Genomic DNA, 18,659 nt, shown 5'->3' on the forward strand with positions numbered 1-18,659 from the left:
CCCATGAGCATGTATTTGACATATGCCCACAAAAATACAACCCCTGCTCATTATGCAGTGGACAGAAGTGTTTCCTGTTGTGCTGCCTTTGATATGCCTTTTATGCCTGCAATTACTCTTTTTTCATTTCCTGTTCTACCTTTGTCCTTTTGATTATAGATCTACTTTTTCCAATTTTACCTCATGACCTGTCCATTAAAAATCCATTCCAAAACGAACTCTGTCTGCTTTTGACATGGCAGTTCTTGTAAAAGAAAGCAGCTTTATACCAGAGCATTTTCATTAAAGTTTCATCTAAGGTTTATTTTTTCATATTTTTAAATTTGTTTCCATCCAGCTGGATTGAAGTGTGACTTTCAGTTGATGGAGCAGCTCCAGCAGTTGTCATCAAGAGTCATAGCTCTTTTCAATTCAGCTTAACAAGACAATTGTTCATTCACACATTTTTAGATGTGACAGATCTGGATTCTGTTTTGTTGTGGATTTTATTTATTTGTATAAATTGATTTATCATAAGTGACATCTAAAAGAACTTAATGGATGAAAAGAATAGCATGTGTCCTTTTGTATTTTTCTCTACTTGTCAAATGACTTAAAGGAACAGTTCAACAAGATGTTTTCTTTCAAAGAGTGACTTGAAGATCAATCTCATGACTGTGCGTTAAATACTGATATGGTTAGCCTAGCTTAGGCATTATGTGTGGGGAACTATTTCTTGGTGAACAACAGCTGGGGGCAGTGACTCTATGCAGAATCTTGTCACAGTGAGTTTGCCAGGTACAGTTGTGCCTGCACAGCCACCTATACTAAGACTTGTGTTTACAGACTCTGGCAATCTGCATTATAGCCAGAGATACTAGACAGAAGTGCTTGGAGGAGATTTCTGATATGGTCAGATAAAACATGCAAAATACATAATATACTATGGCAACTTTCTGCCTGCTTCCAGTCTTTATACTAAGCTAAGCCAACTGCATCCTGATTGATATCGATCTTATCATCTCACTCTTGGCAAGAAAGCAGATAATTGGGTTTCAATCAGGAGAGACTAGTGAATGAAGTTAAGAAAATGGTTATTACAGCAGTTGATATGTGATAAAGTATTTAGCTTAGACTCTACAGGGAGATTTTGTGATTGAAGGGCCTCTGCCCTGAGCAGCAGCAAGAAGAATCATTCAAAGTAAGGGGCACAAGCCTCACAAAACACAGCCCAATGTTTTCCCCAAAACAATGCTTACTTACCACGCAGGAATGAAATTAATTAAACAGTGAAGATATTATCTGTCAAGAAATGAAACATGAACATGGCACGATAGTTTTTGATATTAAAAGATATTAATAACCATGAACCATGAATGAATAGCACTGACCTGGACAGCAACTTTTTTGCCCAAATTGAAAATACTATGAATGATGCATGTGGTTGCGTAGACCATGGGTGACAGAATTTCCAAGTTAAAGCTAATCAGCAATGGCTAGGGGACAGGAATTACATACATTGACAAGATTTAGCTTAATAAACTCTCCATTACATACCTCTTACATTTTCTACATAAATTTAGAGTTTGCTGAATAACTTACCCAGCAATCGCTAGAGATGGCTTGTTGACCACAGCTGAGTGTATGAGCAGATGCAGGTGGAGAAGAGCATTTCTCCTTTAGTCTGGATAATCGGACATCAGCTTGCTACTATAACAAGAAGTGGAAAAAGGTCCATAAATATTTTATATTTGCGACAATTCAAAAAATGTTGCATGAATGCACGCAGAAAAGCAGAATGAATGAACTAGAAGCAGGAGATAATCATATTTAAAAAGACAGCAGCAAGATGATAGGCTAACAGTGAGGGTGTTTCGCTGTGCTATTGGATAAATGTGCCCGGCTGATGTAAACAGCTGATATCAACTGAAGGCCCCAGATGATGACAGACAATTATGAGTGAGCATGAGTGAGAGGACTGAATGAAAGTTTAGTATGAGATATAAGCTAAGGACTGAGCCATGCGAAAGAGTAGTTTTCTTGTCTGAACTTTAGTTAGAGCTTCATTTCCCAGGATGTTGAACTATTCCTTTAAAATCTTTCTTTTGTCAATCAAAGTGTTGTTATTTCATGTGTTTGGTGTGTTCTGTCTGCCTGTTCTTGTTCCTTTGTTTCCTGACATTTACCTGTTCTCCCTCTTCCTCTTCTTTTTGCTTCTGGCGTGGTCTCTCTCTCTCCTCCACAGTCACTGCATACAGCAGATTCTAGAAAGTGTAAATCATTGCCACATTAATGGCATAGTGCACAGGGACCTAAAGGTTAGTAAGTGACGACAGTAACAGCAAAAAGACACGGGCCTGCCCACCTGTAACACCTTGCCTTGCTCCTCCACTGCCTGATCAGTCGAACAATTAACCTTTTCACTGAGTGCCGCCTCCTCCAAAACCACGCCTTCTCCTCCACCAGTCACCCTCACGCAAAGCCACCTGACAGGAGTGTTTTCACATCCACCTGCTGGAGGGCATTGTGGGCAGGTTTACTGGAGAGGAGGTGGGAGGTCGTGTAGTAACGGGGGAGCTGGTAGATCTCATGATGGCCTGCCCCTCCTGTATGCCAGAGCACAAAGTGCATGTAGCATCTGTCCAAAACCATGCAGTGACGCGGCCACTGAGAGGCTGACAGCTGAGAGAGGAGGAGGAAGAGGAGGACGAAAAATGTTTTTTGTGGCCTTAGTGTGGCAATTTATGACAATTTGTATTCAGTGATGACTAAAACGTTGTCCTTGTGCTTACTATCATAACACAACTTGAAACATATCGTTGACATCTTATTTAACATGTTTAATGGTTGTCAGAGACACCACAATACTTCCTGCAACCTCTTGAGCACTGTTGGGTTGTAATTGAGGAGCAGTAACAGATTCAAACCACACCATCCATCAGCTCCTACCTCCCTCCTCAGTCTCTCAGGGTCCAGCCTCAACTTGGCCAGGAGCTAACACCACTTCTGTTTTGAGACTCGGGCAGAGAATTGGCCATGCTGTGTGCGTAGTAGATGATGACGAAATTGCAGCTCTGTTTTTCTAGCCAGTGCCAGTCACAGCATGTCATTTAGCGACCGTAGAAACACAAGAAAAACATTTATAACTTGGAGTAAATGGCTCAATTTTTCCAAAGTGCCCCTTATTATGGCTGCTGGCTGCTGGTTGAGGGGGTCAGTTGCCACATCTCTGTACAGTCACCGCACTAGCATGGCCAGCAGCTCCCCGAGTGTCAAAGCGAGCTCACAGCCACAGACAGTGAGTGGTAGCTTATCACTAACCCATGGCCCCCTGGTGTTTGCATGCAGTCATTGCATTCAGCAGATCCTAGAAGCTGTGCTCCACTGCCACCAGATGGGTGTGGTCCACCGCGACCTCAAGGTAAGTAGACTCACCATAAAGACCAAAGACATACAGATTCTTCCTTTTGATTTTTGGTCTGTGGCCTCACACTCCCAACATGTCTTACTTGGCCTCTGTATTTGTTTCTCCATTTTTTCCTATTTGATTTTGTCTTTTTGTATCTACACTAATGTAAATCTACTCTCTCAATTCTTCTGTAAAAGTCATATTACACCTTACTTTCACATAGAGGTGTTTGCATCTTCCAGTGTCATGTTTTGACAAAATATCAACTTCACACTTCCATCGAGCAGGCACTCCACTTGCCCCCCCAATGAAAGAAAAGTGTTAATGCTCCTGAAAATAAGACTGGCAGTCCTCCAGTTATAAACAGCAGTGTATACTGTTTATGGGCCTTTTTGAAAAAGCGCATATGTCTGGATGAACATCTACCATAGGCTGCTGTACCTCCATGAAGGATGCCCATTTAGTAGTAAAATGTCAGTTCTGGTGGAGAGTAGGGTGTACTGAAACACCATCTTGTCGTAAAACAGTTTGCTATTTAGGGTTAGAGATGCATAATAAGTTCAGGATCACTTGCTGAGATGGATTATTTCAGTACATGAAATAGTCAAATGACTTACCATTGTTCTTGTTGTTCAACTGTTATTGGAGTTTGGACCTAAATACACATTAAGACCACAGTGGTCTGTTCCCATCTGTAATGCTGCTGTTTTCTTCCTGTGGTATCCTCCAAAGCTCTGATTTGCTAATCAAATGAACCAGGTGCGTCTGAGATTTGGTTTTTACTGGCCATACCCTGCCCCCTCTCCGCGCTCTGATTGGCTGTTACCAGGCAGCTGCCGTGGCTCACTGCAGAAACGCAGGCAAAACAAATACAACCAAAACAAATAAGCGAGCTGCAGAGCAGAGGCAACACTGGGAAACACTGTGACATTGTGTGTGTATATATTAATGTGTTTGCATTTCTCAAAATAATGATTTGAGATTAGTGGTTAGTACAGCGAGACCAAAACACACACACACACACACACACACACACACACACACACGCCTGTTATAAAGTTCTTGTAATGCTTTAAGTTTATGTAAAGAGTCTAGACACATGGGTTTATTGCATGCTGTCCTCAAGTGTCTCAACTTAAGAAAACATAATACACCAATATAACATTGCTCTTCTACAACATTATGGGACTCATAGTAGGCAGTTCTTGTTTTATTTTAAAGGGTCAAAATCGATCGCAGATAAACATACATTGTCTTTTTATCCCCATACATCATGAAAGCTTGATGCCAAGATTAGGGGTGTAATGGTACACTAAAGTCATGGTTATTTACATATCTCATTTTTGGAGTCACAGTTCGGTACAATTTCAGTACAACAGGAAACATGCAACAAAAAATCTCTAATACATAATGCTAAGTTTCTTATGATTTTTTTATTTGTTTTTTACTGACAGTAGTGTAAGACAGTGGTGTCTTCTCCTGCTTTTGTTTTTTATTGGCAGTTAGCATTACTGTCACTTGCTCGATTGGAGTGTGGATCAAAACACTTTTATTCTTGCCTCTTATATTCTTCTATTATTGCATGCACTGAACTGTGACGACCATATTGTGACAGTTTGGGACTAAAACATAAAACATTACATCCCTAGCCTACAATTACCTTCAGTCAACACAACTGCTGACAGTTCAGTCAGAGATAAGATAGACTACTATATAGTACAAATTTATACTCCACCAGAGTAGAATATTGAATATTGTAGTATATCGTCCTGTTAAATAAGGAGCATGAGAACATGTAATGTGTAAAATCCTAATAGCTAATGTAGCCTACCTTCAATTCATTTTAACTGCAAAGCATGATCAGCGTAGGCGATACTAGATTGCAAGCTAAAGGTTAAGGCCAACAAAGGCTAATATTAGCATCTTGTGTTCAAAAGAATCAAAGCGTGGGAGGTAATTACCTTTCTTCTTGAACATAATCTCCTTCCATAGCAATCACGACGAGCAGCACAAATGCATTGGAACAGTCATGTTTGGATGCTAAGGTAGGCATGCAAAGCCAGGAGCAACACTTTTAAAGAGTTGAGTAGTCCATAGTTCTTCCTAGTGATTTTATAGTGGCTCTATATAGATAGATAGAGGGACAGATCGTCCAAACATCATCAAAGGGTGCAACGGGCACAACGAGCACTCAGTCCAAGCTTTTCCAAGCTAACCTAGAGCTGGTTGCGGAAATGCGCCCGGTGGGGGCCAGCCAGCACAACAAGGGGAATCCCGCAAGGAGCTCGCACCCACACAAAGTGGCCATCTCTTACGTCAAACAAAGGAGACAAGCCAAAAAAAACACTGGTTTTCCTGTCCACACATAAACACTGAAAATGGTGTTTCTGAATATCTTCACCCTGGCCGGAGTTTGTATGGAAGGCCAAAACACATAGAAAAAGCTTTGTTTTAAGAAATAACAGTGTACATTTGTACAGGGCTTTATTCTCTAAGTTCAACTCAAAGAAATCCCAGTCTTGTACTGCGTAACTTATTTGAGGCAGAGTTGTCTTTGCACATTTTGGCAGCGAGTGCAGTGTGTGTATTCATCAGTAAACGGTCCTTGACTGAAGCAGAACCACCAGCCTGGTTTAGCGGGCCAGTAATTCTATCTATTTTATGGCTTGCTGTATAAGACACAATCCAATTAGAGCTATTACACACCAGCAGCAAGGAGAGAGCGTAAATCCTGAAATCAGATAAGAACCATACATTATACTCAGATGAAAAAACCCTGTCATGTATTTGTGTGAGTTTGTTTATCCAGCCAACATTTTCAAGGTGAATTTAGAGTGCAATATGCTGATATGATAGCCTCATTAATGTGGCTTGTCGGTGAACTTGATCACATCTTGCATAATACCATCAGTGAAATGTTTTCTGGATATTTATTTGTATTCATCACCCTGTAAGTTTGACTATGTTTGCATGTGTGGGGCTGTTGCAGCCCTATCTGCAGGCCTGAGAGCCACACTGTCTGAATGCTTTACAGGTTTAGTGATCTGTAAAAGAAAAAAAGCAATGAAGTACCAATAGGTGTTAAAGCACCCTGAGCACCCATCATCCATATGGTACCATTTCTGTGATCATAACACAGATTATAAAGCGCTTTATCAAATCTTCTTGTGATGCAGCTAGTGAGAAACGTGTAGAATTTAGTTTACCATTTCCCCGCATTCTCGTCTGCCATTGCTGAGAAGGGGAATAAGAACGAGTGTTCCAGTTAAACTTCGATGTAGAAATACTTGTACATCAAGACTGCTGAGGGTAAGCCAATGTGTTTGTACTGCAATGAGTGCACGTCTGTTGCAAAGGATTACAATCTGTGGAGGCACTTCAACAAAAAACACCCCAGATTAAATTTATTAGCCAGGTTCAGAGGTTTGCCTGCAGAAAATCCAAACACGAACACAACACAGCTACGCTTGTAGTTTGCTGTTAAACGAGTGTAACAAATACACTGGCAAATTCAGTTGACCATTAACTTCTGCAATCCTTTTCGCGATCTTTGTGGTTTTCTTCATAGGAAATGCTGTGATGTAGCTAGGTAAGAGATTTCAGAATTGAACAAATTATTCCAAATGGCTGACATGATGTTTTGTCGAATACATTTGCAACAAAAGCTGTGATATAGGCCCAAAAGTAAAAACATATTTGAAACAAAGAAAAATACGTACTTGATGTAATTAAAGAAAGCCTATTTGTGTTCTGCCCCCCGGACCCTTAGCTTTCTGGAAATGTGGCCCCCTGAGCAATATAGTTGAATAGACCTGCTTTAAAGTTGTAATGTCTACAGTTTTGAATATTTAATTTTTTTACTATTACTGAACCTGAGGTTCTTATTCAGTTGGTCATGTTTTGTGCTGACAATTCAATTCAACATTGGGGAGTTTTATGCCGATCCCAGCCATAGAAATTCTCCACCTGTGGGTTAAACAACAGTATTGGGTGGTTAAAAAAAGAAAGTAATTGAAATGCTGGATTTATCGAAAAAAATGTTTGCATAAAGCATGGTAGGTCACAGTTGAACCAGTTGGACGACAGTGGTAATGGATATTAACAGCAATTGTGTAATAATATTTACATTAATTACCAAAAAGACTCAGGAGGCTACAGATGATAGGGTAGGGTTGGCAATTCTGGAGAACTGCCCCATGTCATAGTTTGGTCTTTAGGTTAAGGTTAAGATACACAATACCTAACATGAACAAACTGAAAACTTGCCTTTCCCTTTTCAAACCCTTTCCTACCCTCCAGGTTGCCTGTTTTTCCTGGGGTGAGAAGGGGTGGTTGCAGTGGGCTGGGCTAATCGGATGGTGTGAAAGTATTTGCAATGACTGCATGATGCTGATGCACTTACCCTAACTACTCTCTCCCTGCTCTTTTCCCTTTGGCCTTCTTTCCTTACCTCTGCCTCCTCAAACCTTTGCCCACAACAAAGATTTGAGGGAATGCATGACTCAGAAGTCACACATACTCTTTTGAAATATACTTTGAAATATGAACATTATTAAATGTTCAATTGACTGCAGCGAATGACATGTCTGATGTCTTCTGAAATGAATACCTCAGGCAGTAATAATGTGTAGGTGATGTGGAGGCAGTGTATGTTGAGCCATATGAGCCATAATTCATTCTGGGCCTCTGACTACAGTAGACCAGAAGCAAAAGCACTACAGCAAAGAGTAACAGTATTACAAAGGATTCCTAAATACAGCAGGTGGGTTTGCCTTAATGTCCAGTTAGGACACTACGGATGTCTGTCCTTTCAGATGACAACATTATCGTTGCAGTAAAGGTACCGCGACCAACAGAAAAGGAGGGGGGACTTCTATTTTGTCCAGCTGATTTTGCATTAGCTGCAGTGTGCACCAACAACCACCAGTTCTCATATGTGAGCAATCCAGACTACAGTGGCCCTGAGTTTCTCTCTTGACTTAGTCCATATCTGTGGAGCCCTCTTGGCCATCGAGAAGAGACCTGAGTGCCATTCTTCTCTTCTTTCAATGAAATGTAGTCTCTAAATCTGATATAACCAATGCTATAGCAACAGCTATGTTAACCTCTTTAGCAGCCACCATTGTTGTTTTCAAATGAACAGACACTTCTCTTGCTAGTCGTTGCATCTATACCATGCCCTTAGCTACCAGTAGTTCCTCGTGGGTTGCCAATTGGTCTGAATTAGGCTGGATTCAGGACAAATCTGTCGGTGCAGCCAAAGCACAGAACTCATCAGTGAGGGGTTCCCAACACATCACACACACGGACCATGGAGTGACACTCACACCACTGCACAAACCTGTGGCATTTGGCTGCACCACCTGATTTGGTCTGAATGTGCTCTTACTGTGGTCCAGACACAATTACATAGATGGAAGCCTGGTTAGATGGGTTCTCAGGATTTTACGTATACCTTTGCCTCACAAGGTAATCTTTACATGTAATTTTAGAGAATGATAAATAACTTGAAATTTCTTGAGCAACAAAGAGATGGCAATGTCAAAGCGGAAAAATATAATTTATATGATACTAATTTGTTGAGCCAAAATGCTACATGGATCACCTTCATGAGAAAAATTCTTCAAGCAAGTGCAATGTACCTGGACTCTTATTGGGAAATTGTGTCAATTGCAAAATTCACAAAACAGGAAAAGTGTTACTTATCCAGTCACGGGTGGGGCTATGAATATCAATAGCATAACCACCTCTCAGCATGAAGTATAATCTTTTTGATCGGCAGTGATGCAGTAAAACATAGCTGGAATCATAGAGCACAAGAGATCTATTAAAAAGGGCAAAATAAAACTCTCAGTAGTAGACATTTTTGAAGGCATTTTGAAAGAACTGACAGATCTTCCTGTTAATGGAAATTATAAAGTCAAAGATTTTGTTGCTGACTTTTACATGAAGTGTCGTTCAACCAAATCTAAAACCAAACCTCATTACCCAGCCACATTTAGATGCCTTAAGAGGCTGGCCATCTTAGTGTGTAGCTCTTATTGGGCTCTTCTCTTACCCTTTGTGTTAAAATGCCCTGAGGGTCCTGAGCCAAACACGTTGGTTAAGTAAAAAGTAAACTCTTCAGTAAGGCATCTAATGATGCCAAGTTCTTTTTAATGTGACAGAAAAGAAGTTGAATGAAGGTAAAGTATGTGAAAGTGAAATTGGAGTAGAATGAATACACTGTATGTTGAAAAGCTCAGAATGAATTATGGCTTTGGTGTTCACTGTTGTTAAAGGAATAGTTCACTCTAGAACGAAATTCAATCATTATCGACTCACCCTCATGCTGATGAGAAGTCCGGTGTAGTTTCTTATTCCTCAAAGCGCAGCTGGAGACCCACGGGGTACCCTCCTGCAGCAAAAATCCATGTAACGGGCGTCAATGTGCCCGAGACGAAAAGGTCCATAAAACTACGCAAAAACTTTGTAATATTCCTCCATACTGCTCGTCCGCTGCAATCCAAGTGTCCTGAAGTGGCGACATCCAGAGTTTACTCGAAATGACTGTTTAGGCTAGAAAAATGTACTAAATTACGTTACTTTACGTTTCGAGTAAACTCTGGATGTCGCCACTTCAGGACAATATTACAAAGTTTTTGTGTAGTTTTATGGACCTTTTCGTCTCGGACACCATTTACGCCCGTGACATGGATTATTGCTGCAGGAGGGTACCCCCGCGGGTCTCCAGCTGCACTTTGAGGAATAAGAAACTACACCGGACTTCTCATCAGCATGAGGGTGAGTTGATAATGACTGAATTTTGTTTTAGAGTGAACTATTCCTTTAAGATAAACTGGGATAACGGCTGCAAAATAAAATCAGCTTCCCTTTTGATCAACAGCATCCTCCCCTCTTGTTATTATTAATTTAAATAACAGTTCAGTCATTTTGAATAATTTCTTATTGGCTCCATTAAGGAAACTGTTATGATTGTCAGCAAATACATTATTCATCTTCTGAAACCTTTGGCATGAGTCATTGTCCGCCTCTCTCACCCTGTCCGTCTCCACCGGTCAGGCTCATGTGCCTGATTTGACCGCAGCCCGCCAGCATCTTGCTGAATCACATCTGCTGCTGGGCTGAGGGTAGCCGTGGCCCCTGACGAAACCTAAATGTGATCAGGCTCGATATTAGTTATGTCCTGGCTTTGTGAGTAGCTTTATGAGTGGCTTTGTGAGGCTGGACTCTGACTCTTAGAAGCCTACCTCCAGCAGACATTTATCTGTTAGACTGGACAGCTGCTACAGTTGGCAGACTGCCATTCTAGCAAGATCAACATAGCATGGACAAGCAGCCTGAATATTAGCAGGGATAGTTCTAGCAGTCACCCAAACAGAAGGACTTCTTTCGATTGACGAGCTGCAGAGTTTATTCATGGTCAGACTGTAATCTGTACTGTACATTAACTGCCACTAGACAATTTCTCTGCTAAACTTTCCTCTCTGCTCCGGTCACTAACACTGGTCTGCTCTGAACACATCCACCAGAGCTATATCTCCTTCTCTTGCTCGACCATTCATACACTTCACACTGCCCTGTTTCTTAAAGGAGCTTCGATGTTTATATAACCCCGATTGGAAGTTGACATATGACTCCAACATTCTACTATAGTTATATGTCATTATTCCATAAAGCAAATTTTGTGACTTTAAGCACAAAATTAAGTTATTTGGCAAAAAATATTTGGCAAACAGTGTGGCTCATCAACATTGCCATGAGGACTCAAAGAAATATGAAATATTATAAAAATACTAAAATACACTGGAGGGTAACTTAAACGTTATTGCTTTGTGAAGTATGGTAACCCTTCCCGCTGCTTAAAAGCTTGTGATCGGAAATCTCTAAGACTATACCTCAGTCGAGCTCTTCTCATTTTAGAATGACTTTACTGTGTTAGCGCAAGGTACTGAAAGATTTTATCTCTGTCTCTTCACTCTAAGCCAGAGAATTTGCTCCTAGCCAGCAAGTTGAAGGGGGCAGCAGTTAAACTGGCAGATTTTGGACTGGCCATTGAAGTGCAGGGAGACCAGCAGGCATGGTTTGGTGAGTATACACAACTTTCTAAATAGAGGGCTGCAGGGATGATGATTTTTTGTAGGCTAACCCCAAAGTTAGCATCACCCCAGTTCCCTTGACAAAAAGCCTATGGGATTTTTCAGTTGAATTTTGGATTATCTACTGTGCCATTTTATCATCAAAGCCTGCTCTACCTATCTAAAGGGACTAGGTGTGCCACTGCTCTCGGCTCTTACATCAAGTCAGGATTGAATATATTCCAGTCCTATTTATTCCCCCTGTTCCCTTTAGAACAGAGAAATAATTGCTCGATTCCCCCAGCTCCGGCCTCTATCTGGATCCAGTTCACTTTGTGCTCTGACTTTACTATTAGTCGTACTACGTCTCATTGCCCAAAGCGTCTGCTCTTACTTTGAGGCTTTTCTAAAAGTAGGCTGCATGTCACTGGTCACGAGCCAAACTACGTACCCACAAAGGGATGTTTTCCTTGGACCTTGTTAGTCTCGCCTCATAAACCTAATGGGACCACTGATCCTTAGCAACTGTGAAATGTTTTGCTTTTAGGAGAGGCTCCTAACAAGCTTTTGATAGACTTCCACATATAGAAGGTGGTGAATTTAGTGTCAGGCTAAATGTGTGGCATGGTCAAAGCTTTTAATAGAATATAAGGGTTGTTGTGTTTACGTGTGCGTGTGCTATAGGTTTTGCTGGGACACCAGGGTACCTGTCTCCAGAGGTGCTGAGGAAAGATCCCTACGGCAAGCCAGTGGATATGTGGGCCTGTGGTAAGACTCTGGGCTACCATAGCTGTTGATTTGTCTATTTGAGGGAAGTGCCTTGGGCAGCTACTTATCATTAGTTGCACACAAATGTCATGCCCTGAAACAACCAATCACAGGACTTGCCACTACATAAAAAGAACACTGGTTTGTTTGTTTGTTTGTTTGTTTGTTTGCCTGCCCCTGATCCTGAATAACTGCTGATGATGAATGAGATTTAGATTTTTTCAATAGGGCTGCTCGGTTTACCGATACTACAGTAACCCTACACTAAAACTAATAAACAGATTTTTTTTTCAACTTTTATTCAGGGAGGGTTTACTGAGAGCAGTCCAGTTCTGTTTTTTATTTTTTTCAATCAACTTTTTTTAAATTTGCGTTTATTTATATACATATGTATATTTTTCCCTTTCCTTTGTGTCAAACTTTTCTAGCGTATAAATGGAAATGTTTGTATATTGCTTTGTAAAGTTAGCATCTGTCAATAAAACAAATCTTTACCAAAAAAAGAGAAATGGAAGGAATATGGCACATGTGTAAATCTGCCTAGAGCAGGCCGTCTTCACAAACTGAGTCACCGCGCAAGAAGGAGACCAGTGAGGGAGGCCACCAAGACATCTGTGACTATTCTGAAGGAGTTAAAAGCTTCAGCAGCTGAGCTGGGAGAGACTCTGCATACAACAACTGCTGCCTGGGCTCCTCACCAGTCAAAGCTTTATGGGAGAGTGGCAAAGAGAAAGCCAATGTTGAAGAAAGCTCATTAAATCTCCACTAGAATTCAGCCAAAGGCATGTGGGAGATATGAGAGAGAGAAATGGAGCCTTTTGGCCATCAGACTAGACGCCATGTTTGGTAGACACCAAACACTGCGCACACCACAAACACACCATCCCCACCGTGAAGCATGGTGGTGGCAGCATCATGCTGTGGGGATGATTCTCAGCATCAGGCCCTGGAAGGCATATAAAGGGAGAGGGTAAAATTAATTGAGGTGTGGACATTTCTCGATTATAAAATGCATCGCTATGCGGACGTGGAAGATTCTGCATAATCGTGAGTCTGAAGCACCTGTTGATTGTTGATTGTCCAGCCTCAGCTGAACAATAAAGTTACATCATGACGTTGCTCCCATAATTTGAATTGTGGGTGGACATTAGGCTAACGTTACTTATGTAGGAGGTATGTCGGAGGGAGGCAGAGATCATCAGTGAGTGATTTTAAAAAAAAAAAAAAAAAAAAAAAAAAACTCTCGGGGCACATGTCAGATTTTATTAACTTGCTGGGAAGCACAAATTAGATGCGACCCATGCTGACCGTGACTTCTGCCTCACAACAATTACTAATTAGTAAGCCATTTTCACGTGAAGCTAACGTCTGCAGCCATAAATAATAACTGTAACAGTAAGCCCAGCTAATCAGTCAAGATCTGAGGAGGTGATGTCAACTTTGCATCCAATTTTGAGAGAGGTGTGTGCAGCAGAGTGAATAGATGCCTTATCTTAAAGCTGCTATGTGAAAACAATATTATTGTAGATTTGCAATGTTTATGTATTGAAAAGATGCAGCTTTTATTTTGTAGACTGCTGTAGTCTGATTGTTGGAAGGACTTTCTGAATAAAAGGGGAATTTAAATGATGAAAAAGTAAAAGATTCACACCTCTAGTCTGTAGGTTTACAAGCCATCATGGAACGTTTAAGACACCTCTTGTCAAATCATAACACCTGGCTGCAAGTTATACTTTTAGTTTAATGTTGTTTTTATTCAGTTCTTTAAGTACTTTCTGCTGTGTGTGTGTGTGCACGTGTATGTGTTACTCTATAGTTCTTGAGAGTATTACTCGATGTACCACCTCTAATCTCTTGAATTAATCATCACCGCCACTCATTCCACACCCCTCTGATGGGCAGGCCACCTAGGCCTGAGATGTCAAACACACACACATGCTCCCTTCCACACACCTGTGCTGACTCACTGAGTCCACAGAAACAATAGACGGTGTTGTGTTTGTGGTTAGAATGTCTCGTCCCCAGATAGAGGACTTTGCATCTTTTCCTGGCATCTGGCCAGCCTACAATAGCAAACACAAACATGTAGGTGTGTGTCTGTAACCGCACTGTTCTATATTTAGACATCATGTTTATACACTATGTTTCTACAGTTCTTCAATGTTCACCTTATTCAATGTTGGTGCAAAGTTATGGATTTAACAAGTGAGTCATTGACATTGCTGTATGTTCTTAGAGTGTCAGATTTGATATTCAGTTATGGGTCACAATGTGAGAGTTTTGTCATGATTAACTTTGTCCTGTGTGTGTGTGTGTGTAGGTGTGATCCTCTACATTCTCCTGGTGGGATATCCTCCATTCTGGGATGAGGACCAGCACAGACTCTACCAGCAGATTAAAGCTGGGGCTTATGATGTGGGTTATTTTTTGTAACACACAAACACTCTGACTCTCATGTTTTAATCTAATAAAAATTCAAATAAGTAAATATAAGTAAGCATTCTTCACGAGAAAGAGACTAAAGACAATGGATAAACATAATAAAACAATACACATACCTCTGCTAAGGCCTAACGGTCTCCTTTAATTCAGTCAAGCCTAATCCAATTAAAAAAATGAAAGCAAATATGTAAATCAGCTAGATCCAGATTTTTCCTAGGATCCACATCAACCAGCCGCCTAAATAAGCCTGCTTTTTCAACAGAAATGGTGAAAAATGCCCTATTTCACAATCTTTAAGAAAGTTACAAAAAAATCCTGGATCTGGCTTAGAGACCCATCCTCCATGTTTCATGGAAATCAGTTCAACCAACCAACAAATGGACAGGCATGAAAACATAACCTCCATGGTGGCGGTAAAAAGTTAAAATGTTAGGAGACTCATTAGATTCAAAAAGCAGGGAGCAGTGCAGTCGAATAAATGCACACAACAAACATAACAGCTAAAGTGTAGACGAACAAATTGCATAGTCATAAAATAGCAAAAATATTCATCAACAATCAAAACATCTACAATCAGATTTTAAATTCCAACTCTATTCTCATATCATTAAGACTTTTTCTCAAACTCTGTTGTAGTTTTATATCTGATTTTAGCAAACAGATACATTTTGCAGCTAAAAGAACTGTTATGCTGTTACCTTTCCCAAATATAAGGACATTTACCCTTATTTGTGTGATGTTTTCAATATCTCTGAGCAAACTGTACCACAGCAGACAACTCTGTAAACCGTGTCTGCTGTCTGTTCTCCACTGCATAACCAGCCAGTGGGAGAAGGGGAAGGAAGTGGAGATGGACTGAATGTTGTCTGATACACTGTTCAGTCAAAAGGTCTGCTGATGTACCGGCTTTGTCCAATCTAAAAAATGACCGCTATTGGAATGTGATGGCAGGAGGGTGGATGTGCAATTCATTTATATGCATTTTTCTGTTATTAATGAAATTTATATTGCAACTCGGCAACTAATTTTAAATGCAAAAAACAAACATGTCAGTTTAAATACACTTTCAATAGATGTGTAATTATAGCCCCAGCGGGGTGGGGATGTGATTTATAGTCATGAACACTTATTTGAAAAATGTTCAACATCAGTGCAAGTACAAGACTTACAAGAAGGCAGGTACTGACATTAAAACATTTTCTTTTAATACCTCAAAGGTACCCAGTGATGTTTTTGATGACTAGTACTACTATGGGGCAATGTTTTAATGAGTGAGTCCCCTTGTTGCTTGTATCTCATGCAGGCAACAGGATTTACATGACACACCTGAGCACCCAGGTGACATGATACGTATTCCTGCCAATATTTTCACACAGTTCGACTAAACTACAGTTGGTAGAGAAAATGTCTAGTGTTTTGTTTTGATTGAGAGACCCCTGGCAGCTTTGGGGTATTAGATGCATACATTTGCTGTAGATAGGACATTATAAATGGTTTCTGTGATGTCATTCCTGGAACAGTTCCCTTCTCCTGAGTGGGATACAGTGACTCCAGAGGCTAAAGACCTGATAAACAAGATGCTGACCATCAATCCTGCCAAGAGAGTCACCGCCACAGATGCACTCAAACACCCCTGGATCTGTGTAGGTGTCACACACACACACACACACACACACACACACACACACACACACACACACACACACACACACACACACACATAGTTTGATGTCCACTCTTACAGTCGTCAGTAAATGTAATCAATGCAGTCATTATTCTAACAAAATACTGTCTGTGAAGACATCCTACAACACCACATACTGTCTCTGTGTTTACAGCAACGCTCCACTGTGGCGTCCATGATGCACAGACAGGAGACTGTGGAGTGCCTGAAGAAATTTAACGCGAGAAGGAAACTCAAGGTGAGTGACTATAAAAGATGGGGCAAGTCCTTTACAAGACCTGTTGCTGCTTCCAACTCTGATGAGGAGGTGAAAATACTGCTCCACTTGGCTTTTAAATCAGCTAAATCCAGTCATAGTACCCAAGATCTTTAATCATTAACCTTTCAGCCTTTGTAAACATCAGAGTTTGTTCCCCTGAATGTTGTTTTCTCTCTCCCTAGGGTGCTATCCTGACTACTATGCTTGCTACTCGCAACTTCTCAGGTAGGACTGAACCAATAATAATGAAGACTGGCAGCTAATGCTTCTATTCCTGCCTGAAATATTGGTCCTTATAGACAGAACCTGCATTACTGATGGCAGTTGTTTTCTCAACGCTCCCTTAACTCTGTCTTAATTATGTATTTAGGCATTGTGTAAGCTGATGCTCTTTTCAGTGCTGCTGTTTTTCAGTTTTGCTGGCCTTTAGCGCCCAATATGCTCTATCTTGTCCTCCTATTTCAGTTGCTATCAACAGAGACTGAATGGCCATACAGATCGATGCAGTCCCTTCTTCAGGTCCCTTTTAAAGGGCAAAACACTCAACTGAGTCAAACATTGATTGTTTGTCTTCATGACAAATGACAGTCAAGCTTATATTTGTTTAACTTGAGTTAATTTTAGTTTTGTAATGTCTAAACTGTCAGTTGACAGACAGTATTCAATCAAAGTGTGATCATGCTCTGTGTTTACTTTGTCTTTCTTCCTTTCCCCTCCTGTGTGGTATCTGATGTGAAAGGTAAGAGTCCGATGTGTAGCTGGCATTTCGTCATTGTCAAACTACACTGCCAGGTTTTGTTCTGAGGCATGTCTACTAAAAGCACCAGCATAGGGCTTTCAGCTGAGACAGTGCATCTATTGGTGGCCATATTGGAGGAAATTCATATTTCAAAATCCCAGTCCTTTCTGCAGTCTAAGCTACTTATGGGACATACAGATGATGAGATGATGGTGGTACAATAAAATCATACTCAGTATAGGTAGGTCACGATTACAGTTGCCTGTCAGCAGTTCAAATGCACAACGATTCCTGATGCATCTCAATGTTTTGGACCCTCAATTTTCTCAATTACTGTACATGACTACTTTTTCATGAGTAATACAAGAATAATACTAAATCTGAATGTGATGCACCTCAGTACACATTACAACAACATTGACGAGACCTGAATAATAACGTACCAGATGAAACATTAAAAAATAATGAAACCATGAAATAAGAGATGAGATGGTGGAAAAGTTTACATGCACACAACATACAGAAAATAAATACCTGTATTGTTTGATACATTTCCTAGATTGCCTCTGGCTTTTGAGAAAACGAGAGGTTGATCTCTAGATTGTTGTACACTGTTGATAAGGTCTGGGACAGTAGATGTCATCACAGTTTTCATTCAACCCCAATCCACAAAAAGTTGGGCTGTTGGCAGACATAAAGAAACCAGAATGTAATAATTTTCTAATCCCGTTTGACATATACTGAATTCTCTCAGGGTTGTTAGTAGCAGGATATTGAACGTCTCCCTTGGTAAAGCCTCTGTCTGTGGGAGTTTAAAATGTGTTTGGTTTTAGTGACTCAGTAGTGTAATCAAAAAGAAAAGGTCATTAGAATGATATGAATCATGAATCCTAAAATTTCTATACACAGGGGTTTTGATTTTGAGTCATGGTTATGGCTAAACCCAAAATACCTATGGTATGACTGAATATTACAGCTGATAGTCTTTTTTCTTCTTTTTTTTTTCTCAAAAAAATGTTCCTCCAGTATGGCTGCTTAAAGATACTTGCTGTAACTGTAAAGCCTCTATCACTTACTAAACATGCTCATTTAAATTGTTGAAAAAAATCACTCCTCACTGCTTTAAAGGATTCACAAAACCCTGAAACTGCCCTGCTGCCCTCCCTGCCACTACCAATCAAGTGTTCGTGTCTCTGACTGTCCTTGCATGTTAACTGAAAAGCAGGTTGTTTTCATTGAACCTGAAGACACAATCAACACATACATGATTTTAGCCAAAATTTTCTTACAAGTCAAGGGTG

The 18,659-nt window shown here is 40.5% G+C and overlaps 1 protein-coding gene and 1 long non-coding RNA gene across 5 annotated transcripts in view; one reads left to right on the forward strand and one right to left on the reverse strand.

Moving 5' to 3' along the window:
- camk2d1 (calcium/calmodulin-dependent protein kinase (CaM kinase) II delta 1) overlaps nucleotides 1-18,659 on the forward strand; it is a 101,068-nt gene that overhangs the window by 58,139 nt on the left and 24,270 nt on the right. For 2 of the 4 annotated variants that reach the window (XM_073474557.1, XM_073474558.1), the window contains exons 6-12: nucleotides 3,328-3,400; nucleotides 11,374-11,476; nucleotides 12,151-12,234; nucleotides 14,555-14,649; nucleotides 16,197-16,319; nucleotides 16,515-16,598; nucleotides 16,802-16,844. In XM_073474557.1, the coding sequence (XP_073330658.1) occupies nucleotides 3,328-3,400; nucleotides 11,374-11,476; nucleotides 12,151-12,234; nucleotides 14,555-14,649; nucleotides 16,197-16,319; nucleotides 16,515-16,598; nucleotides 16,802-16,844 (605 nt within the window). Of the gene's footprint in view, nucleotides 1-2,224; nucleotides 2,298-3,327; nucleotides 3,401-11,373; nucleotides 11,477-12,150; nucleotides 12,235-14,554; nucleotides 14,650-16,196; nucleotides 16,320-16,514; nucleotides 16,599-16,801; nucleotides 16,845-18,659 lie in introns of all 4 variants that reach the window. The other 2 variants (XM_073474556.1, XM_073474559.1) reach the window with 1 other exon arrangement.
- Nucleotides 1,604-2,482, reverse strand: LOC141003257 (uncharacterized). The gene is made up of 3 exons (XR_012179707.1): nucleotides 2,345-2,482; nucleotides 2,166-2,243; nucleotides 1,604-1,689 (listed from the first exon to the last, which is right to left on the reverse strand). It is a non-coding gene; the product is annotated as an uncharacterized lncRNA (long non-coding RNA).

The sequence above is a fragment of the Pagrus major genome, chromosome 10, assembly GCF_040436345.1.
Source record: "Pagrus major chromosome 10, Pma_NU_1.0".
Lineage (NCBI taxonomy): Eukaryota > Metazoa > Chordata > Actinopteri > Spariformes > Sparidae > Pagrus > Pagrus major.